General features: G+C 43.8%; 1 protein-coding gene across 4 annotated transcripts in view; it reads right to left on the bottom strand.

The window, feature by feature from the left end:
- The window catches only part of kiaa0586 (KIAA0586 ortholog), a 654782-nt gene that overhangs the window by 364413 nt on the left and 262593 nt on the right, over window positions 1–27776 (bottom strand). For all 4 annotated transcript variants that reach the window (XM_068039229.1, XM_068039231.1, XM_068039232.1 and 1 more), the window contains exons 11-12: window positions 17789–17827; window positions 17574–17639 (exon numbers count right to left, since the gene is read on the bottom strand). In XM_068039229.1, the coding sequence (XP_067895330.1) occupies window positions 17574–17639; window positions 17789–17827 (105 nt within the window). The remainder of the gene's footprint in view (window positions 1–17573; window positions 17640–17788; window positions 17828–27776) is intronic.

Here is a 27776-nt window from a genome sequence, read left to right as displayed (position 1 = left end):
GCACCAGTGCTAGATAATCAAGGCAAATGTGACTCTATTGAGTCTATTCAAGATCTGAAACAGAAATACCCGGATAGATGTGACACCGTTTTATAGGGGATGCTGTTCTTCACCTGAAAGATGACATAGTTCCCTTCATAGATCCACCACGAAAGTGCAATGTTCACATAAAAGACAAATTAAAGGCCAAGTTTGACACGATTGAACGACAAGGGATTACTTGCCATATTTAGCAACTGGTGTAGCTCTATAACCACTACAATTAAGAAAGATGGTACCATTAGAGTATGTTTGGATCCCAGAAAATTAAATCGAGCACTCAAAAGGTGTCCTCACAAGATTCCTACTCTAGAGGAGCTCAACCCAAGGTTTGCTAAAGCCAAGTTCTTCTCAAAATTGGACACAAAACATGGATATGATCAGTGCGTCTTTCTGAGGATTCACAGGAACTAACAACATTTAAAACACCATTTGGGAGGTATTGCTTTCTACGGTTACCATTCGGTCTGTCAGTGAGTCAAAAACTGTCCCAACAACATAAGTATCGCAGTACCGAGAGTGTTCCTGGCTGTGTTTGTATCGCGATGACATAGCGGTCATGGGAAGTACTGAGGTAGAGCATAACAAGAATCTTCACATTCTAATGGAGACGGCTAGAAGCGAAGGTTCTCATGTTTAATAGCAAAAATGTGCTATCAATATGAGCCATATAAATTTCTTCAGTTCAATCTATTTTGACACTGGAATATGACCAGATCCCAATAAAGTTGAGGATGCACAATCAATGCCTACTCCTCAAGATAAAGATGAATCACAGAGGTGCTTGGGCCTGTTTAACTTCTTAACACCATATATCACCATAGAGCACTATATGCTCTGAGAAAGCATCATCACTGCGTGAATTTCTCAAGATACACCATTCTTGAGGCATGAAGTTCACCAGCACGCATTTGATTCATTAAAACAGTCACTTTCTGCAGAAGCATGTTTGCATTTTATGACCCAAGGAAAGAAATTACAAATCAAAGTAGATGCTTCCCAAAACAGTCTCAGAGCATGTCTGTTACAGGAAGCCAGACCAATCGTGTTCGGTTCTAAAGGTTTGTCATGCACTCAGGCAAACTATTCCAACATAGAACAAGAAACATTGGCATTGACGTTCGGTATCACCAGATTCCATATGTGCCTATCTGGCAAACACTTTGTTGTTGAGACTGATCACAAACAGTTAGCAATGATTTGGCAAAAAACACTCACCAGCACGCCACCACGACTCCAAAGTACAGGGGTATAATTGTGAGGTCCGATATAAACCTGGAAACCTCATGCTACGTCTGACACACTGAGCAGGCTACCCAACCCCAAGAAGACTGAAGATATATCGTTGGATGCCCAAGTAGGCAAAGTACATGTGGAACTAGAAGACATGTACAAAATTGACCTAATGCGATTTGGACAGAACAAACGCGAAGAGCTCCAAAGAGAGACTTCCAGATATCCTGTCCTCAAGGCATTATAGCAGCTCATCATCAGTGGATAGCCAGATATAATGCAAGAGATTTCCACAGACCTCAGAATCTTTTGGCCATATCATGACAAATTAGGGATGTCAAGTGGTGTCATTTTCAAGGGTAGACAAGTACTAACATCACAAACACTTCATCAAGGTATCCTTACCCAACTGCAGCAAGGTCACATGGGCATTGAAAGATCAAGAGGACTATTTTTATCCCAGAATAAAACACACCAACCAGGTTTCTTTAATAAACAACAAAATTATCAGTTTATTATGTAACAAGTCTTAAACAGAAATGAAGGAAAGCATAAACACAGATCGAAATATAAAAGCTCCCTTTTTACTTTAGTGCACCACACAAACACACATACACCAGTTAACCGAAAAAATAAAGAGATTTACTCTTTAGAGCTCTAGTTTACCAATCATTGTTATAGCGCTTTTTATGTTTGTGTTAAGCGTTTGGTACGTTTGTTTAAGAGCTAATAACACAACAATACCAAACTGGGTTTGGTGACGGGGTGGTGCATGATGCAGCTTACACTGAGGAAGAATGCAACATAATACCAGACGACATTAGAAGACTTGCAGAGTGGGCAGTTATGTGGAAAATGAAGTATAACATCGATAAATGTGGCGTGATGCACTTTGGTAAAGAAAATAGAAACATCATCTACACTTTAGAAAATAAGAAACTGAGTGCAGTTGAAGAGCAAATGGATCTGGGGTAACAGGTGAACAAATCATTAAAAGCAGCATTGTCGGTCAGCAATGCAACATAGTACTAGAATTTATTTCTAGGTATGAAGATCTCAAAAGTAGAGAAGTTATATTAAATTTGTACGTGCCGCACTTAAGAGTACCGTGTACAGTTCTGGCCCATATACTATAAAAAAAGGACACAGAAGCACTGGAGAAAATGTAAAAAAGATTACAAGGATGGGACCAGAAATGAGAGATTACAGCTATCAAGAAGAATTGAACAGGTTGAGGTTTTTTCCTTTAGAAAGTGAAGACTAAGAGGTTACCTGATAAAGGTCTTTAAAATTATGAATCAGTTGGAAGGGACAGATGTGGAGAATGGGAAGAATTTTTACTTACCTGACCTGTGGGGAGTGGGTCGGTCAGAAAGTCATGGGTTGGAATTCCCCCAAAGGCTTTACCACCAAGCGTGTCGGTGAAATCACTGGTTGATTCCTCACGCGGAGGCCAGCTTGATGGACAGGTTTGGCTCCAGTTGGCTGGGAAGCCAGTCTGTGAAGGCCACAGGAGCAGGTAGGTCCATGCCAGGGAGTTGGGACGAAGGTCAATCAGGATGGGAGGAGGGGGGTCGTGGGGAGAGGAAGCAGGGCAATCGGGGAGAGAGGATCGGGGGGTCAACAAGGGGAGTGGTTCATCATGTGAACTGTTGATTCCAGGGGGTGTCATAGACTTTGTGGTGAGGGGGGAAAATCAGAGGTCTGCGGGGTTTGCAGACCTGAGGGGCATGGAGGGAAATTACAGGCCTGACAGGATGGCGGGAGGGGGGGATGGTAGGAGGCCTGCGGGACTTGGGGGCAAATCGCAGGTCTGGTGGGGGATCAGAGCTTGGAAGCTGGGTGATTGGAGGCCTGGTAGTGGAGGGAGTTCATAGGCTGGGGAGGAGTGGAGTGGGGGAGGAGGGTTGGGACAAAGGTCGGAGGCCTATTGATGGGGTTAGAAGCCTTGATGGGGAAGGGGGAGTGGGGAAGGTCATGGGGGGTGCAGTCCCTGATCACAGAGGCTACTCAAGCAGCCACCTTTATCCAGGAGGCAGGTGTAAAGACCCTCACCTCCTGAATTTGCCACAACCTCGACTTGACGCTACCAGGTTTCCCGGGAAATTCAGCCAACAGCAGTTAAGTTCTAAAAGTAGAATGACAATGAGGCTCACAGTCCCATTATCATTCAAAATATCAACCCACCTCCTTGGATCGGGTTGTTCGCCCACCCAACTGCCAGCATCATTTAAAGCTGGAAAAGGGCAGATTGGAGACAGGTTTCGGTCTGGAAATAGATTTCTCAAGACTTTCCCCCCAATGTTTCCACTTGTGGGAGAATCCAAAGCTAGAGACTGTAAATACAAGATAGTTACTAATCAATCCAAACGGGAAATAAGGAGAAATTTCTTCACTCAGTGAGTGTTTAGAATGTGGAGCTCGCTACCACAGGAAGTGGTTGAGACAAATAGCTTAGATGCTTTCAAGAGAAACAAGTACAAGAGAAGAGAGAATAGAATACATGCTGAAAGGCTGAGATGAGTTATATGGAATGGGAGGAGACTTGTGTTAGACTGAAAGAAAGATTGGCATTTATAGAGAGCTTTTCACGACCTCAGAACGTTCCAATCCACTTTACAGCCAATAAACTTTAAAGGGTAGTCACTGTTGTAATGTAGGAAATGCATCAGCTAGATGGCACATAGCAGGATCCCATAAACTGCAATGTGATAATGATCAGATAGTTTTTTTTGGTAATGTTGATTCAGGGATAAATATTGGACAGGGCACTGGGGATAACTCCTCTGCTTTTCTTCAAAATAGTGCTGTGGGATCATTTATGTCAACCTGAGAGTGTAGACGGGGCCTCAGTTCAACATGCCATTGAAAAAGTCGGCATTTATGACAGTGCAGCACTCCCTCAGTATTGCACTAGTGTGTCAGCCTTGATTTTTATATACAAGCCTCGAGATTTGCACTTGAACCCACAACCTTCTGACTCAGAGGCAAAAGTGCTACTTACTGAGCTACAGCTATGGTGGAGTATAAACACCAGCACAGACTAATTGGGCTAAATGGCCTGTTTCTTTGGTGTATATTCGATGTAAAATACAGAACTCTGGTAAGCTGAAGATTGACACAGTGGGGTCCTCATACTAGCATTTTTTTCTGGAGCAGGTGAATTTCCACTGTACTAAATGGGTCCTGATTATACCCATGAGTTTAACCAAGAAAGAGAACTTGCTCAGGGTATACTGCAAAAAAGAGATAAGTTGGAACCAACACATGATAGAAAACAAATTATCTGGTCATTTATTTCATTGCTGTTTGTGGGGCCTTGCTGTGCACAAATTGGCTGCCGCATTTCCTACAGTGACTACGCTTCGAAGATAAAGTACTTTATTGGCTGGAAAGTATTTTGTGACTTTCTGAGGTTGTGAAAAGAGCTATATAATGCAAGTCTTTTGTTCTTTCCTCTTTTTGTTGATGGCGTCAAAGGCTGCAGAGAAATTGAGTATAATGAAGCAAGACAACTAGCCATTTGTGACTTTGACAGTACAATTTCAATTCTCTGGGTTGAACAGAAACCAAATAGGAAGGTAGCTGGAAGACAACATTTTCTAATACTGTGGAAAGGAAGGGAAGATTGGGGAATTGGTGTTTGCTGGAGAGATCAGAGGGAAGGAGGGTGTTTATTTTTAGGAGTGATGATGGCAGTTTCAAACGAGGTAAGTTAGTGCTTGGTGATAGAAAGACATTGATAATATCTAGAAGAGGCTGAGGAGCAGATTTCAGGTGATCAGAACCTGCGATGAGAGAGGATGTTGAAGTGAGTACTGGGCTTCATATTTGAAGGAAGTGTAATGACAGCCAGGTTGGAAATGGGTGAGATATTCTAGAGTTATGGGAACATCTCCAGAATGAGAGGACAGGAATTTAGACAAGAAAGCTCATCCATTTTGCCAATTGTGCCCAGTGCAAGTATAGGAGGTTATACAGTTTTACCAAATTAGTATGTACAAGTGTTCCCAGATTACACAGAACCACGATATTGGTTCAGTAGCAGTTTTTTTATTCGTTCCTGGGATGTGAGTGTCATTGGCAAAGCCAGCATTTATTGCCCATCAGTAAGTGGTGGTGAGCTGCCCTCTTGAACCACTACAGTGCACACATAGTGCTGTTAGGATGGGAGTTCCAGGTTTTTGACCCAGTGACAATGTAAGTCAGGATGGTGTGTGACTTGGAGGGGAACTTGCAGGGAGTGGTGTTCCCATGCGTTGAATGCCCTTGTCCTTCTAGGTGGTAGAGGTCATGGTTTTGGAAGGTGCTGTTGAAGGAGGCTTGGCAAATTGCTGCAGTGCATCTTGTAGATGGTACACAGTTACCACTGTGCGCCAGAGATAGAGGGAATGAACGTTTAAGGTGGTGGATGGGGTGCCGATCAAGCAGGTTGTTTTGTCCTGGATGGTGTTGAGCTTCTTGAGTGTTGTTGGAGCTGCATTCATCCAGGCAAGTGGAGTGTATTCCATCACACTTCTCTGACTTGTGCCTTGTAGATGGTGGACAGGCTTTGGGGAGTCAGGAGGTGAGTTACTCACCACAGAATTCCCAGCCTCTGATCTGCTCTTGTAGCCACAGTATTTGTATGGCTGGTCCAGTTAAGTTTCTGTTCAATTGTAACACCCAGGATGTAGATGGGGAGGGTGGGGGCGGGGTGGTTTCAAGGGGGATAATGCCATTGAATGTCAAAGGGAGTTGGTCATTGCCTAGAACTTGTGTGGTGCAATTGATACTTATCACTTATCAGCCCAAGCATGAATGTTGTCCAGGTCTTGCTGCATGCAGCACAGACTGCTTCAGTATCTGAGGAGTTGCAAATGATATTGAACACTATGCAATCATCAGCGAACATCCCCAATTCTGACCTTATGATGGTGGGAAGGTCATTTATGAAGCACCTGAGGAACTCCTGCAGCAATATCCTGGGGCTGCGATGATGGGCCTCCAACAACCACAACCATCTACCTTGGTGCTAGGCATGATTCCAACCAGTGCAGAGTTTTCCCCTGATTCCCATGAACTTAAATTTTGCCAGGGCTCCTTGATGCCACAATTGGACAAATGCTGCCTTGATGTCAAGGGCAATCATTCTCACCCCACCTCTTGAATTCAGCTCTTTTGTCCATGTTTGGACCAAGGCTGTAATGAGGCCTCGAGCTGAGTGGTCCTGGCAGAACCCAAACTGAACATCAGTGAGCAGGTTGTTGCTGAGTAAGTGCCGCTTGATAACACTGTCGATGCCATCTTCCATCACTTTGCAGAGTAAACTGATGGAGCAGCAGTTGGCCGGATTGGATTTGTCCTGCTTTTTGTGGACAGGACATACCTGGGCAATTTTCCACATTGTTGGGTAGATGCCAGTGTTGTAGCTGTACTGGAATAGCTTCGCTAAAAGCGTGGCTAGTTCTGAAACATAAGAATTCAGTACTACAGCCAGGATGTTGTCAGGATCCATATCCTTTGCTATATCCAGTGCCTTCAGCTGCTCCTTGATATCACGTTGAGTGAATCAAATTGTCTGAAGGCTGTCATCTATGATGATGGGAATCGCAGCAAGAGGCCGAGATGGATCATCCACTTGGCACTTCTGGCTGAAGATGGTTGCAAATGCTTCTGCCTTGTCTTTTGCACTGACGTGCTGGGCGCCCCCATCATTGAGCATGGGATGTTTTTGAAGCTTCCTCCTCCCCTTAGTTGTTTAATTGTCCACCACCATTCATGACTGGATGTGGCAGGATGGCAAAGCTTTGTTGTAGCTTCACCAGGTTGACACCTCATTGTTTTAGGTATGTCTTGTGCTGCTCCTAGTTTGCTCTCCTACACTCCTCATTGGACCAGGAATGATTCCCTGGCTTGATGGTAATAGTGAGCGAGGGACATGCTGGGCCATTAGATTACAGATTGTGGTTGAATACAATTTTGCTGCTGCTGATGGCCCGCAGTGCTTCATTGGTGCCCAGTTTAGAGCTGCTGGATCTGTTCTGAATCTATCCCATTTGGAATGGTTGTAGTGCCACACAACACACTCTTTAAGGTTCTTGGATTTGAAGAGAGGAATATTAAGCCAAGTTCATAAAAAAAGGGATAAAATTACAGGAAAGGGGACAAATTATCTAAAAAGAAAGTTAAAAAGAAATCAAGTGGTATCTTTTATGCTCTAACAAATAACATATTACAGATATATGAAGATTAAACCTTACTTACAAATGTGCATCAGGTTCATTAATCAGCTCAAAAACACCAATGTTCCTGCCACTCATGAAGAATCTTGTCTCAATGCCTACGGCACTCGTAAGTACCAACATAAAACAGCACTGCATTGAGTCTGCTCTAACAGTAGAGTAATCTAACTGCTGACGTTTACATCTCTGTCTGTAACAAAGAATTACTGTCTCAAAATAACAACCAACAGCAATGAAACTTCTCACAGATATCAGTTATCATCACTTGATCTCAAAACATGTTTGGAAAAACTTGGTTGTTCAAAATTTAAATTATAGCTTTTCATTTATCTACCAGATCCTCAACTTGGAAGAGTCTCCTAAGCAAGCAGCTGTTATAAATGTGAACACGCACCTCACGTTTTTTACCTCTCGCACAATTCTGCCAATTGAATCCCTCCAATCAGGATTGTTCCTGATCCTCCCAGAGCATGGAAACAGTTCTAACTAATGTCACAAACCACATTTTTTGTGTGACTGTAGTGCTTTATCCTTCCTCAGCTACTCTGCAGCCATTGGTGTGATCCTCCAACATCTTTTCTCCATTGTCCAGCTCAGTTGGATTGCTGTCTTCGCTATCTGATCATAGCTACAACATCTCAAGTAATGGCTTCTCTTCTCACCTCACACAGTCACCTTGTAAGATCCCCATGCATAAATCCTTGGTCCCCTCTTCTTCTTCATCCTGCCTCTTGGCAACATCTTCTGCAGATATGAGGTCAGCTTACACATGTGCACTGATGATACCAAGCGCTACCTCTCCAACACTTCTCTCAACCCATCCATTGCCTCTGTGCTTCCGGACTGATTGTCCAATATCCATCTTTGAAGGTGCTGCAATTCCCCCAAGCTAAACGCTGGAAAAACTAAAGCCATTTCTTTGGCTCCCAATACAAACTCTGTATCCTCACCACTAACTCCATCCATTTCCCAGCCCCAAGGTAAGCATCTGACCCTATATGCATTGTTATGCCAATGTTTTGTTGAATGATAATTTTCTTTAATTCACTGACTGGAAATCTGAATTTATATTTTTAAAGACATTTTTAAAAAGACCAGCTGCCAGCAAAGCCATCCTTTCAGCTTAAGACGATCACCTAGTTTGCTACACTGTATCCTACATTGCAAAGGACAGTGAGGAGAGAGACGAAATGTCTGTTCAGTCCCCAGCAAGAACCAAGAGCCGTGAAGTTTAAAGGAACTACATATTCTCTCAGCAAGCAGAGAAATACTGCTACCTGCTATGTTTGAATGTCTGAGTGACAGTCGTGTGACAAGCCCCTCCCCATCTGTGGTTTTAAGTTGATGTTTTTCTCTGCAGCAGAGAAGAAGCGACTGGACTCTGACACATGCAGATCCTGAGTGGGGGTCCCTCTCTCTCCATTCCAGCTTGAAAGCTTTCAAATCCCGCTTGTTAACTGACCACCTTTGCATACTCTGGCTACAATCAGAAACCCCGTTGGAGGAAATCATCCGCATCGCTATCTCCAAGAGACTCACTGAACCAGTCATCTACCTCTTTAAACTAAAAGCCTCGAAACCACTAAATTCAGCTGGAAGCCAGCCAAATCACCAATCTCCACAGACTGCATACCTTTTTTATGGACTCTAACTCAACCAATCTACGATTCCCCACTCTGTAACCTATTTGTGTGTGTGTCTAAACCTCTAGTGTATGTGTGAGTGTGAAAGTTGGTGCGTTATTTATTATTTTATTCGTTTGGTTCAGGTACAATAAAGTTAACCTCTTTCTTTTTAACTCAAGAAAACCTGTCTGGTTGGTTTTTGTTATGATCATAGCAAGAAATAATCAAACACCAACTGAAGGGGTGAATACATTCACTTTAAGAAAGAATTAAACCTTTTGTGGTCAAACAAGGAGAGGGAAACGAGGGAAGCCCTTCGAACCCTCCTCACTTGACGATAACAGCATTCCATCACATAACTGCCCATTTCTACATCCGTAACAGTGCCCACCTCCACCTCATATCCTGTTGAAACTCTCATCTATGCCTTCATCACCTCAAGTCATCTCCTGGATGGCTTTGCATCCTCCCTTATCTGCAAACTTCAGTTCATGCAAAACTATGCTGCCTATATCCTATCCTGTACTAAGTCCTGCTTGCCCATCACCACAGTCTACTCTGACTTAAATTGGCTTCAGGTCCCTTTAGCTTCACCCCTTCATGTCTCTGTAACCTCTACCACTGCTACAATACACCTGAACTCTGTTCCTCTGAATCTGGCCTTTTGTGTATTTCTCCTCTTCCCCCTCCCTTTACCCCAGCATTCAGCTGCCTAGCCCTCCATTCTGGAATTCCCTCCCTTGACCGCTCTGCTTCTCCACCTTACCCATCTCCTTAAAATGTACCTCTTTGGCCAAGCTTTTTGTCATTCCTCCTAATTCTGTTTTCTTTAGCTTGACATCCATCTTTTTCCTTACAGCTATGTGAAGTGCCTTGGGTCATTATGTATGTTAAAAGCACTTTATAAATGTAAGTTGCTGCTGTGGGTTGAAGTCTGTAAGTAGCAAAATCCAGGATATGTATGCAATTAAATTGCCACCTTCCACATTCATGATAGCATTTAATGCATCATAATTTTAAAAGGACAAATTGCAATCTTTTCCTACTTCATTAGTTTAGTTTAGTTTAGAGATACAGCACTGAAACAGGCCCTTCGGCCCACCGAGTCTGTGCCGACCATCAACCACCCATTTATACTAATCCTACACTAATCCCATATTCCTATCACATCCCCACCTGTCCCTATATATTTCCCTACCACCTACCTATACTAGGGGCAATTTATAATGGCCAATTAATTAACCTATCAACCTGCAAGTCTTTGGCATGTGGGAGGAAACCGGAGCACCCGGAGGAAACCCACGCAGACACAGGGAGAACTTGCAAACTCCGCACAGGCAGTACCCAGAATTGAACCTGGGTCCCTGGAGCTGTGAGGCTGCGGTGCTAACCACTGCGCCACTGTGCCGCCCCATATCAATTATTCTAATAAATTATGGTATCTATTGGAGGGTAGACACTGCACAAAAATGTATATGACTCACCACTTCTTAAAATGTTAATGTGCCTTTTCTTAATTCAGAAAATATCACACAGTACGTATCAAAAAGGGGACACAATTCAGCCTCCCAAAATTTTAATTGAAAAAAGAATGTTTACTGAAAATGAATTTACAAAAGCTTGAAAATTATGAAATAAGGAAACAAAGAAATTGCAAAATAAGGAAATCATAACATATATATGGCAGGAAGACAGAATTACTGGAAGGAGAAAATTAATAAAGACATTATATTAGTTTATGGAGTTAAATAGTGAGATAGGTCCATCTATCAATTCTAACAGAATTCTAAAAGAACCAGATCCGACATGAGGAAAATCTTTTTTATGCAATAGGTTCAATAGTAGTTTTCAAAAGGAAATTGGAAGAATACTTGATGGAGAAAGAAAATTGCAGGAATATGGGGAAAGGGTGAGGAGTGGGACGAACTGAATTATTCTTCAAAAGAGCCAGTGCAAACTCAATGGCCTCCTTCTGTGCTGTACTATTCTATGAATCTATTAACAAAAAACCATCATCATCATTAGCCACTAGTACAAAACCTGCCTGGAATTACAGAACAAAATAAAATAAGTGCCAACCTACCGTTAAAGAGCAATTAATGTGCAATATTAATTGCACAATTGTGCTGTGTTTCCTGAAACCTACCTTGGGTTCAATATGGCAAAGTTCAGACTAATCAAGATGGCACTAGCTTTTCATCATGCTCCTTAGCACAAGCAAGGTTGGTACATTCAATTATAGGAAAACTTTACTGATGCTGGGAAGCATGGATATGAATTATGAGCATTTTATAGTTTTCACTGGCTATGTTTTATTTTGCTGATTTGGTGCTTGTTACACATTGTTCAGGAGTAGGAAAGCTTGGTTGGTATTTAGCTGTCTGGTTCATTACGGGAGGAAAATAAAGGAACAATGTTTGCTTTTGACTGCATCTAGCAAATACACAATTTCCAGGCGCAGCAAACAGAAAATAGGGATGGAGAGCCATCACATGAGTTTTCCATACACATTACACTGCCCCTGATATTTCAGATCTTCTGCAAAGCAATTCAACTAAGCCTGTGCTTGCAATAGGCACAACAACAGATTTAGTACAACATCAAAGGTGCTTCACACTTGTCCTCGACGTGCTCCCTGGAGTGTCTAAATGGTGGGTTGCCAAAGAAGGTTGGTGGTGGGGCTTGTGCCAGGTTATGTGGAAACACCCCAACAGATTAAAAAAAGTTTGTTAATTCCTCCCTCCCCCAATCTTTGAACCTTAACGCTATCTGACTGCCATTTCCGGGCCTGCCATTTCAATTCTGTTGTTGCCTTTCAATTGCAGTGCAAGATTCTTCAAGGGAGGTAGCCCACGCTGAGAGAAAAGGAAATTCAATGCACTCCTCCCTGTGCAGCGTATCTCAGTTACCACTGTGTCTGTTGAGCACCCAACAAGTGCTCAGAGAGGAATCTTATATCTTAATGTATGGAGTTATTTGATATCTAACTGGTAACTTCATAGATGCATATGTAATGAAATGGAATCAACTATGACTATAACCAAGTAACTGTAGCAATAAAATGTGGTGTACAATTTTTATTATGCAATGCAAATAAATCTCAACAAAGCATAGGCCAATATATCCTGCAAGCTGCTACTGAAGCAAAGTCTGGAGAATGTTCAAACAAGGCCTTTTTAGTTGATAACCTCAGCCTTCATCAGGCTGATGATAAAATCACATCGTGAGATAGCTACCTGGCAGTTTTATCATTCTTGCATTGCACTTCTAATCCCTCCCCCATTTTGGAGGCCAATTAAAGGTGTTGAAAGATAAAAGGGATTTAGGATCCCATGGGAATATCAACACCTACTTTCTCCTTTGTTATTTTCAAGATTGAGAAAATTTGCAGCCTTGCAAATTGAGACAATTTATTTGGGTTTGTATCCCATGATCTTTCTTATCTCCTAGTAAAGATTTTGGTACACTTGAGTGCACTTGGGAATATTCACAGTGACGAAGTAGTTACTGATTACTATTGGAAGAAGAGATGAAGCATTTTGTAACAATGATATGAAAAGTTTCTTTGACCTTTCATTTACACACCATTTTCAACCAACTAATTTTATTGCTTCAGATTAATTGTAACTCTTTTTTTGGTTCTTCCTGCTAGTTCAAAATGATCACACTTTTCTGCACTGAACCAGGTATGTGTGTTTGGCAATAGGCAAGATGAGAAGATTTTTTTTCTGTGCCTTGTGTACAACAAAGTCCTAAACCTGCTCTTTATAAACAGTCTTACAGTTCTGTCACACTTGACGCACAAAAGAAATCTTTCCCTGTGGTATTATTTTGTTCATTTCACCAATAAAAGCAGCACTGAAGTTTTTACATGGGATTTTGGATTCAGCCTTACGGTGCAAAAGCATAATATTTTATTGCTGTTAAGTTTAATTTATGATTATCTGCTCTACAGTGCTGGTACTGATCAATTTCTGCATTGCAATACTAGAGGGCAGAATGTTTGGGCTCCACTGAGGTCAGAATGGAGGTAGACGGGGTCCAAAAATAACAACGCCAGCCGGTGTGCCGGTTTCCCGACTCCGTTCCCAGTGCCAGCCATTTTAGGGGAGGCGTGTTCAGGGCCTAACGTGCTGCCTGCCCCCATGAGGTGGGCAGTCAATTAGACTCATTAAGGGAAGTTGAAGGAGGTCGACTGGAATTTTCCAATCAGCCTCCAGTTTCCCAACACGAAGGGGGGCAGTTTAACTGCAAGGGGGTGGACTCCTAGTCGCAGGCTGGGAGGCCAGATCTAGAGGCAGACCTAAAGGCCCTCCGTGCCTGTCTGGGTGCGGGTGGAGCCAAAGGCTGCCCTGCTTCATGTTGAAGTGCCTTCTCGGTTACTTACCCTTTACTGCAGCCTGCTGCTCCTCTCAAGCTGGAAGGCCTCTGATTAGCCCTCCAGCTTCAAGAGCCTGCCTGCAGCAATTAATTGGACAGGGAAACTGTCTGCATGCCAATTATGGGGTTGCATCCCATCAAAATGCTAGGTCAATGACCATTTCCCAACTCCTATTCCCCACCCGCAAAGCGAAAATTCAGCCCATGATGTCTGCCTGAGATGGTCAAAGTCCCTTGAAACAGGAGGCAGTTATTTGCAAAGAAGCTAACATTTGACATTTGGCCCAAATAAAATTACTATATATATTTTCCTCAATTTGAACTTAATTCAGAAAAGGCAAGACTTCTGTCCTACATTTTGTATAATTCTGGCACAAAATAATTGGAACCAAAATCAGCATTATCAGCCTTACAGTTTTAGCAGCTTGTCTCAGAATTTACTGCCAACAAACATGGTAATGAATACAAAGGTTGGTATCCTTACTGCAGATTCTGGCACTCCCCTGGCAAGCAAGAACCTTGTGGTATAGTTGTATGAAACTACCATTATAAATATGTATAAATTATGCCCTTTTTAAAATTTGGTTGTAACCATAATTTTGTACCTACATAAAATACAAGTTTATTATATATTATTTAATACTCACAAGAAGAATCTGTGACTGTCAACACACATCCAACCATAGATATTCAGATTAGGGAAGACATTGCAGTGTTGGAAAGGGAGGATGTCCTTGAAGGGGCAAGGTAAATAGAGTTGAGAAGCAAAACGGGTATGATCACATTAGTCGGGGTATTCTATAGGCCTCCAAATAGTGAGAGAGAGAGATAGAGGCGCAAATCTGCAGGGAAATCACAGAAACATGCAAGAACTATAGTGGTGATATTGGCGGACTTTAATTGTCCAAATATCGATTGGGATAATTCTAGAGTAATGGGTAAGGAGGGGGAGGAATTTTTGAAATGTGTTCAGGAGAACTTCCTTGATCAGTATGTTCTCAGCCCAACTAGAATGGAGGCATTGCTGGATCTGGTGCTGGGAAATTAGCTGAGCCAAGTGGACAAAGTGTCTATCGGGGAACACTTGGGTAAGAGTTACCATCATTCATAAGGTTTAGACTCATAATGCAGAAAAGCAAGGAACAAAATAAGGTAGAACATCTAGATTGGAAGTGGGCTAATTTCAATTCGATGAGAAGGGATCTTGTCAGGGTAGAATGAAACCAAAGACTGACAGGAAGAGCTGTATTGGAACAATGGGTTATCTTTAAGGAAGAGATGCTTCAGGTACAGGCTAGGTACATTCCAATGAGGGCGAAAGGTAAGGGTACCAAATAACAGGGCTCCTTGGATGATGAGGGAGCTAGAGATTATGATGAAACAAAATAAAAGAGGGTGTATGATGCATGTCAGGTGAATTCTTCAAGTGAGAACCAGGCCATATACAATAAGTTGAGACGGGAGGTGAAGAGGAAAATTAGACTGGCAAGAGAGAATATGAGAATAGAATGGCAGTAAACATAAAAGGGAACCCAAAATCTTCTACCAGCATGTAAACAGTAAGAGGGTAGTAAGTGGTGGAGTGGGGCCGATTAGGGACAAAAAGGGTAATATATCCTTAAATGCGCAGGGCAAGGCTAATATACTTAATGAGTTCTTTGTATCAGTGTTCACTAAGGACGTGGAATCTGACAAAATATCAGTAGAAGCGGAGAGAGTAGAGGCAATAGACAGGGTAAAAATTGAGAGGGGGGAGGTACTAAAAAGGCTGGCTATGCTTAGGGTAGATAAGTCACCTGGTCCGGATGGCTTGCATCCCAGGTTGCTAAAGGAAGTGGTAATGGAGATGGTGGAAGGGCTTGCCAGAATCTTCCAATCTTCCCTGGATACGGGAGAGGTGCCAGGGGATTGGAGAGTGGCAAATATGACACCCTTATTCAAAAAAGGGTGTAAGGACAGACCTAGCAACGATAGGCCAGTTAGTTTATCATCAGTGGTGGGTAAGGTTTTAGAAACAATAATCAGGGAAAAAAATCAACAAGCACTTGAAGAGCTTCGAGTTAATTAAGGAGAGCCTGCATGGATTTGTAAAAGGCAGATCATGCTTGACTAATATAATTGAATTTTTTTAAGAAGTAACAGACAATGTTGATGAAGGGAATGCAGTGGATATTGTCTATATGGATTATAAGAAAATTTTTGATAAGGTACCACATAAAAGGCTGGTTAACAACATTTGAGGCTCATGGAATAGGATGGTCAGTGTTCCATTGGATAAAAAATTGGCTTAAGGACAGAAAACAGCGAATCGTGGTAAATGGTTGTTTTTCAGACTGGAGGGTGGTAGACAGTGGTGTTCTCCAAGGGTCAATGTTGGGACCACTGCTTTTTTTGCTATATATAAATGACTTGGATCTTGAAATACAGAGTAGAATTTCAAAATTTGCCAATGACACCAAACTTGGAGGTGTGGCAAACAGTGTGGATGATATGAACCACCTGCAACAGGACATAGTTATGCTAGCAGAATGGGCAGACTGGTGGCAGATGGAATTAAATACTGACAAATGTGAGTTGATGCATTTTGGCAGAAGGAATAGGGAGAGGTGATATATATTAATGGCACAGTTCTAAAGAGTGCAGGAACAGAGGGTCCTAGGGGTGCGTGTGCATAGATCTTTGAAGGTGGCAGGATATATTGAGAGAGTGGTTAGTAAATCATATGGGATCTTGGGCTTCATAAATAGAGGCAAAGCATACAAAAGCAGGGAAATTTTGCTGAGCCTTCATAAAGCTCTGGTTAGGCCCCAACTGGAGTACTGTGTCCAATTCTGGTCACCACACTTTAGGAAGGATCTGAGGGTCCTTGAGAGGATGCAGAGGAAATTTACCAGATTGATTCCAAGGATGGGCGATTTTAGGTACAAAGTTAGTTTGGAAAAACTGGGTTTGTTCTCCTTTGAATAAAGGAGATTAAGGGGAGGTTTACTAGAAGTGTACAAGATTTTGACAGGCTTAGATAAGTTAGACAAGGAAAAACTGTTCCCACACTAACTAATGGTACAAGGACTAGGGGACACAGATGAAGGTTTTGGGCAAGAGAACCAGGGAATATGAGGAAGAACTTTTTTTTTTACGCAGAAGGTGGTAATGACCTGGAATTCTCTGCCCACGAGGGTGGTGGAAGCAGAGACAATCAATGACTTAAAAAAGAAATTGGATGGCCACTAGAAGGAAATAGACTTGCAGGGCTATGGGGAAATCGAGCTGGGGAGTGGGCCTGACTGGATAGCTCCATGGAAAGCTGACATAGACCCGATGGACCGAATGGCCTCCTTTTATGCCGTAAATGACTCTATGACTGCAACGTACTACCAAATTTAGAGAATCCTCAGCTTTATATTAACTGAATCTTAGATTAAGAAGCATTTAAATCTATAAAAGCAAAAATACAATTCCTGCACATTGTATCCTTCAAATCCAAGTCAGCAAGTAAGTTTGTAACTAGTTCAGTGACCCTTGCTGGAAATGCTTGTGTCTGGAGAGCGAATGAAGGCAGGATCAGACTCGACTGTGATGCCACTGCAGTTAATAACCTTCTGATATTCATCATCAAGGTTAAGAAACTGGACGGTGATTGGGGTACAGTTCCACAAGTACCATCGCCTTTAGAAGAGGGGGCTGAATTGTCAAAGTGAAAAAACAGATTGCTTGTTTTACTTAAAAAAATGACTGCAGTGCTTACATTAGTAATACGCACTAATGTAAACTGCAGGTTACCAATGGAGAGAGGTGCACTCCTCAAAGAAAGTAGCTTGTGTTTTGATTTTGTTTTTCTAGCTGAATGTTGAAGACAGAGATGGTACACAGTGTAAGTGCTGAGAAGCAATCATGAGAACTCTTAAATGTAATTTTATAATGCTTCACATGGCAGAGAAACTAAAATGTAGTGCAGAATTACCAATATGAAATGTGACAAACTTTCAAGGGGTGGGGAGGAGAGAGGTGAGTGAAATTCAGGATTGAACATACAATGGAAGTGAACAGGATAGTAATTTTCATGGCCACTCACCAGATGATGTTGCAGAGGTGCCGAGTCAATGGACTTGTGGCTGTTGCTCTGATTAGCACTCACGCTCTATTTGAGAGAAAGGGAAGCAAAAGAAGAAATAAGTAAAGCATGGCCATATCTTATGACCAGGTTTTTGTGGTTTTTATTCCTGTTTTAATGTGCTACCAAAGAGCTGAACATACTGTGACTATTTTAAGACAAATCAAAATGCAAACCTTCATGTCTTGCATGCGCGATTGCCAATGCTCTGCCTCCTGTAAGAGATAGGATGATAACTGTTAAATTTCCTGTAAAACAGAATCATTTTGAATCACTCGCTCTATCAGCTTCAGATTTTAATATAAAAATGCACAGACAGCAGTTAGACTACAGATAATACAGTGTAGTCATTCTAAATTCCTGACTCTTACAATTAAGTCAATGGCATCCAAACACAAAATTCAAACATCTACACTAAGCCTCATTCTCTGCTTACAAGTCTCACATTGAAAAGAAGTCATAAGAGCCTAAAACAGTCCAAACTCCTTATCACGGATAGGCTGCTGTCTTTACAATATAGTCTGCCTTTAACCTCTAAAAATAAACAGAAACCATTTCCTATTCACTATTCAGTAGCAATAAGCAGCTATCACAATTTGCATTTCCATCTGTCTTGAAATGTGATGACTTTAGAAATCTTTCACGGAATTCTACCAAATTTGCTTCATGTATTCAAGACATGAGTTTGATAACAGGCCAAATTCAATGATGTAATCATGGCACTCAATACCTTTAGTTTCCATTGTGGTATTTTAGAGGCATTTATTATTGATCTGATCTTAACACAAACTTCAGATAATAAAACCAAATTCAGAACGGTGACTTCTTGACATGAAACACAAATTCTTTGAATTTCAGTTTATGAATAGATTAATCTCCTACAAGTTATCTTAAAAAAAATCTCACTTAGTACAAAGTCCTTATAGAGTTTCTTTTGTAAGAATGTCTAACTAATTAACACTACAAATCCTTAAACTTCACTGCTGGCTCTACTTTGAACATAGGGTCTGTAATCTCAAAATACTCCAACAAGCAGTTTATAATTTTATCCTTTTGCATTCAATTTTCTTGTGATACTATATAAGATGATGTTGATATTTTATTATGCAAGCATGCTATATAACAGAACATAAGCTTGACTTGTGTTGCAAATTTCCAATATCTCTGAATACAATTTTTCATGTTAATATAATTCAACATATTTGCAGGAAAAATATTGTACCAGAATTATAATGAATCAACATAATCTGGTCTATAACCAGAAACATTACAAACTGACACAACAAGAGTGTTAAGGAAGGAAGACTGACACAGACATCCACACTCATTATTCTGCAAAGCTAATCTAACACATATGTTCTAATAAACGTTGTAAATAACTAATTAGCTTTCTGTAGAAAAAACAATGATGTATGCGATTAATACCATGCATTAACTCAAAATATTTGTAATGTACATTCATTGACATCATACTATAGGTGTGTGAGGTGGCTCGTTCACTGGAAATTTAAAGGGTAATATTTTTTGCTGACGATGGTGCATTAACATCCCACACGGAAGAGTGTCTGCAGAGACTCATCCACAGGCCTGCGGCTGCCTGCAATGAAATTGGCCTAACCATCAGTTTCAAGAAAACGAACATCATGGGACAGGACGTCAGAAATATCGACGACCACACTCTGGAAGTGGCTCAAAAGTTCACCTACCTAGGCTCAACCGTCACCTGTCTCTCGATGCAGAAATCAACAAGCTCATGGGAAAGGCATCGGCTGCTATGTCCAGACTGGCCAAGAGGGTGTGGGAAAATGGCGCACTGACAAGGAACACAAAAGTCCGAGTGTTTCAAGCCTGTGTCCTCAGTACCTTGTTCTATGTCAGCGAGGCCTGGACAACGTATGTCAGCCAAGAGCGACATCTCAATGCATTCCATCTTCGCTGCCTCCGGAGAATCCTTGGCATCAGGTGGCAGGTCCATATCTCCAACGCAGAAGTCCTCGAGGCAGCCAACATCCCCAGCATGTACACCCTACTCAGCCAGCGGCACTCAAGATGGCTTGGCCATGTGAGCCGCATGGAAGATGGCAGGATCCCCAAGGACGTATTGTACAGAAAGCTCGTCACTGGTATCAGACTCACCGGCCATCCATGTCTCGGCTTTAAAGACGTTTGCAAATGCGACATGAAGTCCTGTGACATTGACCACAAGTCGTGGGAGCCAGTTGCCAGTGATCGCCAGAGCTGGCGGACATCTATAAAGGCGGGGCTGAAGAGAGGCGAGTCGAAGAGACTCAGCAGAATCACAGAATAATACAGTGCAGAAGAGGTCCTTCGGCCCATCGAGTCTGCACCGATGCATTAAAACACCTGACCTGTCTAACTAATCCCATTTGCCAGCACTTGGCCCATAGCCTTGAATGTTATGACTTGCCAAGTGCTCATCCAGGTACTTTTTAAAGGATGTGAGGCAACCTGCCGCTACCATCCTCCCAGGCAGGGCATTCCAGACCGTCACCACCCTCTGGGTAAAAAAGTTCTTCCTCAAATCCCCCTTAAACCTCTCGCCCCTCACCTTAAACTTGTGACCCCTCGTAACTGACCCTTCAACTAAGGGGAACAGCTGCTCCCTATCCACCCTGTCCATGCCCCTCATAATCTTGTACACCTCGATCAGGTCACCCCTCAGTCTTCTTTGTTCCAGTGAAAACAACCCAAGCCTATCCAACCTCTCTTCATAGCTTAAATGTTCCATCCCAGGCAACATCCTGGTGAATCGCCTCTGCACCCCATCCAATGCAATCACATCCTTCCTATAATGTGGCGACCAGAATTGCACACAATACTCCAGCTGTGGCCTTACCAAAGTTCTGTACAACTCCAACATGACCTCCCTGCTTTTGTAATCTATGCCTCGATTGATAAAGGCAAGTGTCCCATCTGCCTTTTTCACCACCCTATTAACCTGCCCTTCTGCCTTCAGAGATCTATGGACAAACACGCCAAGGTCCCTTTGTTCCTTGGAACTTCCCAATGTCAGGCCATTCATTGAATACTTCCATGTCACATTACTCCTTCCAAAGTGTATCACCTCACACTTTTCAGGGTTAAATTCCATCTGCCACTTTTCTGTCCATTTGACCATCCCGTCTATATCTTCCTGTAACCTAAGACACTCCACCTCACTGTTAACCACTCGGCCAATCTTTGTGTCATCCGCGAACTTACTGATCCTACCCCCCACATAGTCATCTATGTCATTTATATAAATGACAAACAATAGGGGACCCAGCACAGATCCCTGTGGTACGCCACAGGACACTGGCTTCCAGTCACTAAAACAGCCGTCTGTCATCACTCTCTGTCTCCTACAGCTAAGCCAATTTTGAATCCACCTCATCAAGTTACCTTGTATCCCATGTGCATTTGCTTTCTTGATAAGTCTCCCATGTGGGACCTTGTCAAAGGCTTTGCTGAAATCCATGTAAACTACATCAACTGCACTACCCTCATCTACGTACCTGGTCACTTGCTCAAAAAATTCAATCAAATTTGTTAGGCATGACCTCCCTCTGACAAAGCCATGCTGACTATTCCTAATCAAATTTTGCCTCTCCAAGTGGTGATAGATTCTCTCCTTCAGAATTTTCGCCAATAGTTTCCCCACCACTGACGTGAGACTCACTGGTCTGTAGTTCCCTGGCTTATCTCTGCAACCTTTCTTAAATACTGGAACCACATTAGCTGTTCTCCAGTCCTCTGGCACCTCCCCCGTGGCCAGAGAGGAATTAAAAATTAGGGTCAGAGCCCCTGCAATCTCCACCCTCGCCTCCCACAGCAGCCTGGGACACAAATTGTCCAGACCTGGAGATTTGTCCACTTTTAAGCCTTCCAAAACCTCCAATACCTTGTCACTCCCTATGACAATTTGCTCAAGAACCTCACAGTCTCTCTCTCTCTGAGTTCCATATCTACATCCTCTTTCTCTTGGGTGAAGACAGATGTGAAGTATTCGTTCAATACACTACCAATGTCCTCTGGCTCCACCCACAAATTTCCCCCTTGGTCCCTAATGGGTCCTACTCTTTCCCTGGTTATCCTCTCACCATTGATATACTTATAGAATATTTTGGGATTTTCCCTACTTCTACCAGCCAGAGCTTTCTCATATCACCTCCTTGCTCTCCTAATTGCTTTCTTAAGCTCCATCCTACACTTTCTGTACTCCACTAATGCTTCCATTGATTTGCTCTCCTTGTTTTTTTTTATTCATTCATGGGATCTGGGCGACGCTGGCCCCATCCCTAATTGCCCTTGAGAAGATGGTGGTGAGCTGCCTTCTTGAACCGCTGAAGTCCATTTGGGGTAGGTATACCCACAGTGCTGTTAGGAGGGGAGTTCCAGGATTTTGACCCAGCGACAGTGAAGAAACGGCGATATAGTTCCAAGTCAGGATGGTGTGTGACTTGGAGGGGAACTTGCAGGTGGTGATGTTCCCATGTATTTGCTGCCCTTGTCCTTCTAGTTGGTAGAGGTCGCGGGTTTGGAAGGTGCTGTCTAAGGAGCCTTGGTGAATTGCTGCAGTGCATCTTGTAGATTGTACACACTGCTGCCACTGTGCGTCGGTGGTGGAGGGAGTGAATGTTTGTAGATGGGGTGCCAATCAAGCGGGCTGCTTTGTCCTGGATGGTGTCGAGCTTCTTGAGTGTCGTTGGAGCTGCACCCATCCAGGCAAGTGGAGAGTATTCCATCACACTCTGACTTGTGCCTTGTAGATGGTGGACAGGCTTTGGGGAGTCAGGAGGTGAGTTACTCGCCCCAGGATTCCTAGCCTCTGACCTGCTCTTGTAGCCACGGTATTTATATGGCTACTCCAGTTCAGTTTCTGGTCAATGGTAGCCCCTAGGATGTTGATAGTGGGGGATTCAGCGATGGTAATGCTGCATTTGCTAAAAGCCTCTCTTTTCCTTCTCATCGTACCCTGAATGTTTCTGGTCATCCATGGTTCTCTGGGCTTATTGCTCCTACCTATTACCCTAGAGGGAACATGTTGGGCCTGTACCCTCCCCATTTTTCTTATTGAATGCCACCCACTGCTCTTCTGCACATTTCCTGACAAGTAAATCTTTCCAGTCTACCTTGGCCAGATCCTGCCTTATTTTACTAAAATTCGCTCTCCCCCAATCCAAAACCTTTTTTTGCAACTTGTCTATTTCTTTCTCCATAACAAGCTTAAATTGTACCATGTTGTGTCGCTATCACCAAAATGCTCCCCCACCAACACATCAACCACCTGTCCGGCTTCATTCCCCAGAATTAGGTCCAGCTCTGCACCCTCCCTTGTTGGATCCTCTACATATTGAGCTAAAATGTTCTCCTGTATACATTTTAAGAACTCCACTCCATCTAAGCCCTTAACACGATGACTATCCCAATTAATGTTGGGAAAGTTGAAATCACCTAATATAATTACCCTATTATTTTTACACACCTCTGCAAATTGCGCACATATTTGCTCCTCAATTTCCCGCTGACTATCTGGGGGTCTATAATAAACACCTAGCAATGTCGCTGTCCCTTTTTTATTCCTAAACTCTACCCATAAAGCTTCATTTGATGCCCCCTCCAAGATATCATCTCTCCTTACTGCAGTAACTGACTCCTTAACTAATATTGCAATGCCCCCTCCTCTTTTACCCCCTCCTCTGTCTCGCCTGAAGATTCTATATCCCGGGATATTGAGCTGCCAATCCTGCCCCTCCCTCAACCATGTCTCCATGATGGCTACTATATCACAATTCCACGTGTCAATCATTGCCCTTAACTCATCCGTTTTACCTGCAATACTCCTGGCATTAAAGTAGAGGCCTTCCATCCTGGTCTTACTCCCTTGAAACTTACTTCTGCTGTATTCCCTCTGACTTGTTCGCTTTCCTGTGTTTAGCTGTGTCCCTATTCTGCTAGGAGGCCGCATCCCCTCCCCCTGCCAAATTAGTTTAAACTCCTCCCAACAGCACTAGCAAACCCGCCAGCAAGGATGTTAGTCCCCCTCTGGTTCAGATGTAGACCGTCCCGCTTGTACAGGTCCCACCTTCCCCAGAAATGCTCCCAGTGGTCCAGGAATCTAAAACCCTCCCTCCTGCACCAACTCTTAAGCCACGCATTCATCTGTGCTATTCTCCTATTTCTATACTCGCTAGCACATGGCACTGGGAGTAATCCAGAGATTACAGCCCGAGAGGTCCTGCATTTTAGTTTACTGCCTAACTCCCTGAATTCTTGATGCAAGACCTCATCCCTCTTTCTACCTATGTCATTAGTACCAACATGTACCATGACCTCTGTCTTATCACCCTCCCCCTTCAGGATGCCCTGCAGCTGTTCAGTGACATCCTGGACCCTGGCACCAGGGAGGCAACACACCATTCTGGAGTCACATTGACAGCCACAGTAGCGCCTATCTGTTCCCCTGACTATAGAATCCCCTATTACTATTGCTCTTCCTCTCTTACCCCCTTCCTGTGCAGACAGGCTGCTTACGGTGCCAGAAGCTTGGCTCTGTCCGCACTCCCTGGAGGAACCAGCCTCATCAGCCTCCAAAATGGAATACCGATTTGCAAGTGGGACCCCAGGGGACTCCTGAACTACCTGCCTGATTCTCTTGGACTGCCTGGTGGTCACCCATTCCCTTCCTTCTTCAAGTCCCTTCAGCTGTGACCACCTCTCTATCCGTGCTATCCACAATGCTCTCAGATTCGTGGATGCTCCACAGTGTTTCCAGCTGCCATTCCAGCTCTGAAACCCGAGCTTCCAGGAGCTGCAGCTGGACACACTTCCTGCACACATGCTGGTCCCGGGGACTGGAAATGTTCTCGGATTCCCACATGCAGCAAGAGGAGCAAACCACGGCTTCAAGCTCTCCTGCCATGATTAAACCCTTTAAATTTAAAACTTTAGAAGATTATAATTTAAAAAAACAACTAAGTCTTGCTAAAACAATGACTTACAATTCAATCCACTTTGAAAAATACCCACCAGGACTTACTCACCAGTCAGCTGTGCTCTTTGGAAACTCTCGGCTCCGCTCACTCTGAGGACAGGTAGGAAATGAAAGGAGCTCCTCGCTCCGTCCTCACCGAACTTCGTCAGTCACCAAACTTCCACTTTAACACTCTAATGCAACCCAAGTCAGCACTCCAGTTCAAACAAGGTCAGCACTGTAAGATGGCCCACTTTTATACTGACTGACTCTAGCCCCTGAAAACTAGCAGTTGCCAGGAAAAGAGACAGAAGTGTAAGGAGAGAGCCAACTGTGTAACAGCCCCAACAACCAACTTCACCCAGCGCCTGTGGAAGAGTCTGTCACTCTAGAATTGGCCTTTATAGCCACTCCAGGCGCTGCTCCATAAACCACTGACCACCTCTAGGTGCTTACCCATTGTCTCTCGAGACAAGGAGGCCAAAAAGGGAAAAAAAGGTATTTTATGCATCTCATGGCGTTTGTGATGGCAGAACCAGAAATTTTTTATCTTTTATTTTTATTTTGAGATACAGCACTGAAACAGGCCCTTCGGCCCACCGAGTCTGTGCCGACCAACAACCACCCATTTGTACTAACCCTACAGTAATCCCATATTCCCTACCTACACTAGGGACAATTTACAATGGCCAATTTACCTATCACCTATCATCTTTGGCGGTGGGAGGAAACCGGAGCACCCGGCGAAAACCCACGCGGTCACAGGGAGAACTTGCAAACTCCGCACAGGCAGTACACAGAATTGAACCCGGGTCCCTGGAGCTGTGAGGCTGCGGTGCTAACCAATGCTCCACTGTGCCGCCCAATTTGTGGCACTTCCGCTCCCTCCCTACCAGTTCCCATGTGATTATAATTTAAAATTTAAGTTCCAGCAGCAGGCACGGGAGACACGTGCGATCATACGGCAGGGACGGCTATTCATTGGTGGAACCCGCCATCATTCTGCAAAGCACCATTAATGACATAGCTATAAATCATTCTGCATTGCAATCATGGAGGATCAGCAGCTTGGCTGATTTTCCCCATGACAGAGAGATTTCTATGTTCTTTCACTTTAATCATTCCAATTTCCTACCCACCCTCATCTGTTTCTCATCCTCTCCCACACCATCACCATCTGCCTTTTAGTTATTAGTCATCTCTCCATCACCACCGTCACCACAATGTCAGCCAGAAGGCAGAGACTAGCCTCACAGTTCAGTGATGCCTCCCTGTAAATGCTCCTCCAGGTCATCAGGGAAAGGCCTCTTCCCTGCAGATGGCCTCAGAAGACCCTTCCGCCTGACCAAGACTGCCTGGATGGAGGTGGTGGAGGAGGTCTCGAACCTGGTTACACGTCAAACTTGGATGCAGTGTCAGAAACGGGTTAATGACTTGCTCAGAGAGGGGAGGGTAAGTGATGTATCCGAAGCTTTACAAATGGTATCTCGTGGGCTCCGTAAAACTTTATGTCTGTGAGCAGCCATGCCATGCGCTCAAATGCGTGATCAGCCTTGGTGCCACATAACAATTGTATCTAGAGAATCTGCAAGTCTAGCATCTGGTAGCGCTTGGATGCAGCATGTGACTGACAGGCCAGAATAAAATATGTCCATGTATGTAGACAAGGGGTGTCAGGCGTCACCTAGCATGTCATTAACTTAGCAGTTTCTCATGCAGGACAAGCAGACCCACAATGATTGACAGCGAACCAAGACAGGGAGTGGTGTAGCAGACCTCAGACTCCTGACACCAGCAGAGGAGGAGGCAGTGTAGATTGCCATGACGACAGAGAAAGAGCCATGGCGAACTGCGAGGCTAGCTCCTCAAGGCGTAAGGATGAAGTGTCAACCTTACTGTTGATGTCATACGGGCACAGAGGAGGATCATGTGAAAATGTGATGAGCTCATACTATGATGATGCTAACGTGCTTCTGTTTGTTCTCCACTTCAGGTGCCCGCACTCGCATGACGGGACACCAGCAGGATGACGACTCCGTCTCTGGGGAAAATGACGCCAATGCTCCAGAGGGTGCGCCATCACCTGCCTCTTCTGCAACCTCCACCAACACAGTTATATCTACACGGTCCACGAAGGTTTGTGCGTAGAATAAGGGTCACAATCTGGTGGATACAACACAGACACATCCCAGCAGCTGAGGGAGCATGTGCCAGCTGGGTCCTCTGACACTAGGAGGACTGCTGGGGACCAGGCCCCTACTCAGCCCCATGGTTCATGATGATCCTCTGCTTGAAGCCACAAGAAGTCTTCTGGAATTGCAGCGAACACATGGGGAAAATATGTCAGACGTGCCTGAAGTCATGTGTGGCTTTGCACGTGCAATGGAAGAGTTCATGCAAGCCATGACATCTGCCTATCCCAGGCATGTGAGCATATGGCATCCTCCACGGAGAGGGTGGTGACCGCTATGGAGGGTGAGGTTGAGCACTCGACCCATATGTGCTCTGACCTGCATTCCATCACTGTCGCCATGGGCTTTGAGCAGCAGTGGCTAAATGAGAGGGGGGACAAGGCACCTGGACCACCCTCCAGTTGCCCCTTCCCCTCAGGGAGAAAGGCAGGTGCCATCTGGCACCCAGATAGAGGAGGAGTGCATGCCAACTGCCCCGGGGTCTTCCTCTCAGGACACACCCAGTGTAAGCGGCATCTCTTCTTCTACTGCCACTACAGTGACCACCTTACCTCCTGATTATTCATTGAGACTTGTCGAGTAAAGAAGCAAAATGTAATGGCACACCTCATGGCTGGCACGCTTTGATGCTTTCAAAGGAGTGACAGACATGGCCTGTCTTCCTTTAACTTTGAGGTTTGATCCTTCAGTCTTCACTGACTGCTAGTTGTAATTTTGTTATAGTTGTTGTGAAATGCCTTCGTATGTAGGTTCAGCAGGCCCTCCCCTGCAAAGGACTTTGTCCGAAGTCAGTAACAACTCGGAGATGTCAGAAGGTGCAGGTGCACTCAAAGTGATATTATGGTGTAGCTGGTTCTGATTGAGTGGTCACGGCTGCATATTAAACATATGCTCAAATCTGCCACAGGTTGTTATCCGATTCAGTGTTCCACAGCCAGGGTGTTCAGCAAAGCTCCACTCGACGAGCAATTATAGATGGCAGCGGATGCCTGCTTTTAG

This window comes from Heterodontus francisci, chromosome 9 (genome assembly GCF_036365525.1).
Source record: "Heterodontus francisci isolate sHetFra1 chromosome 9, sHetFra1.hap1, whole genome shotgun sequence".
Classification (NCBI taxonomy): domain Eukaryota; kingdom Metazoa; phylum Chordata; class Chondrichthyes; order Heterodontiformes; family Heterodontidae; genus Heterodontus; species Heterodontus francisci.
Note: the sequence above shows the minus strand (reverse complement) of the source record. Positions and strands in the feature narration are given on the sequence as shown.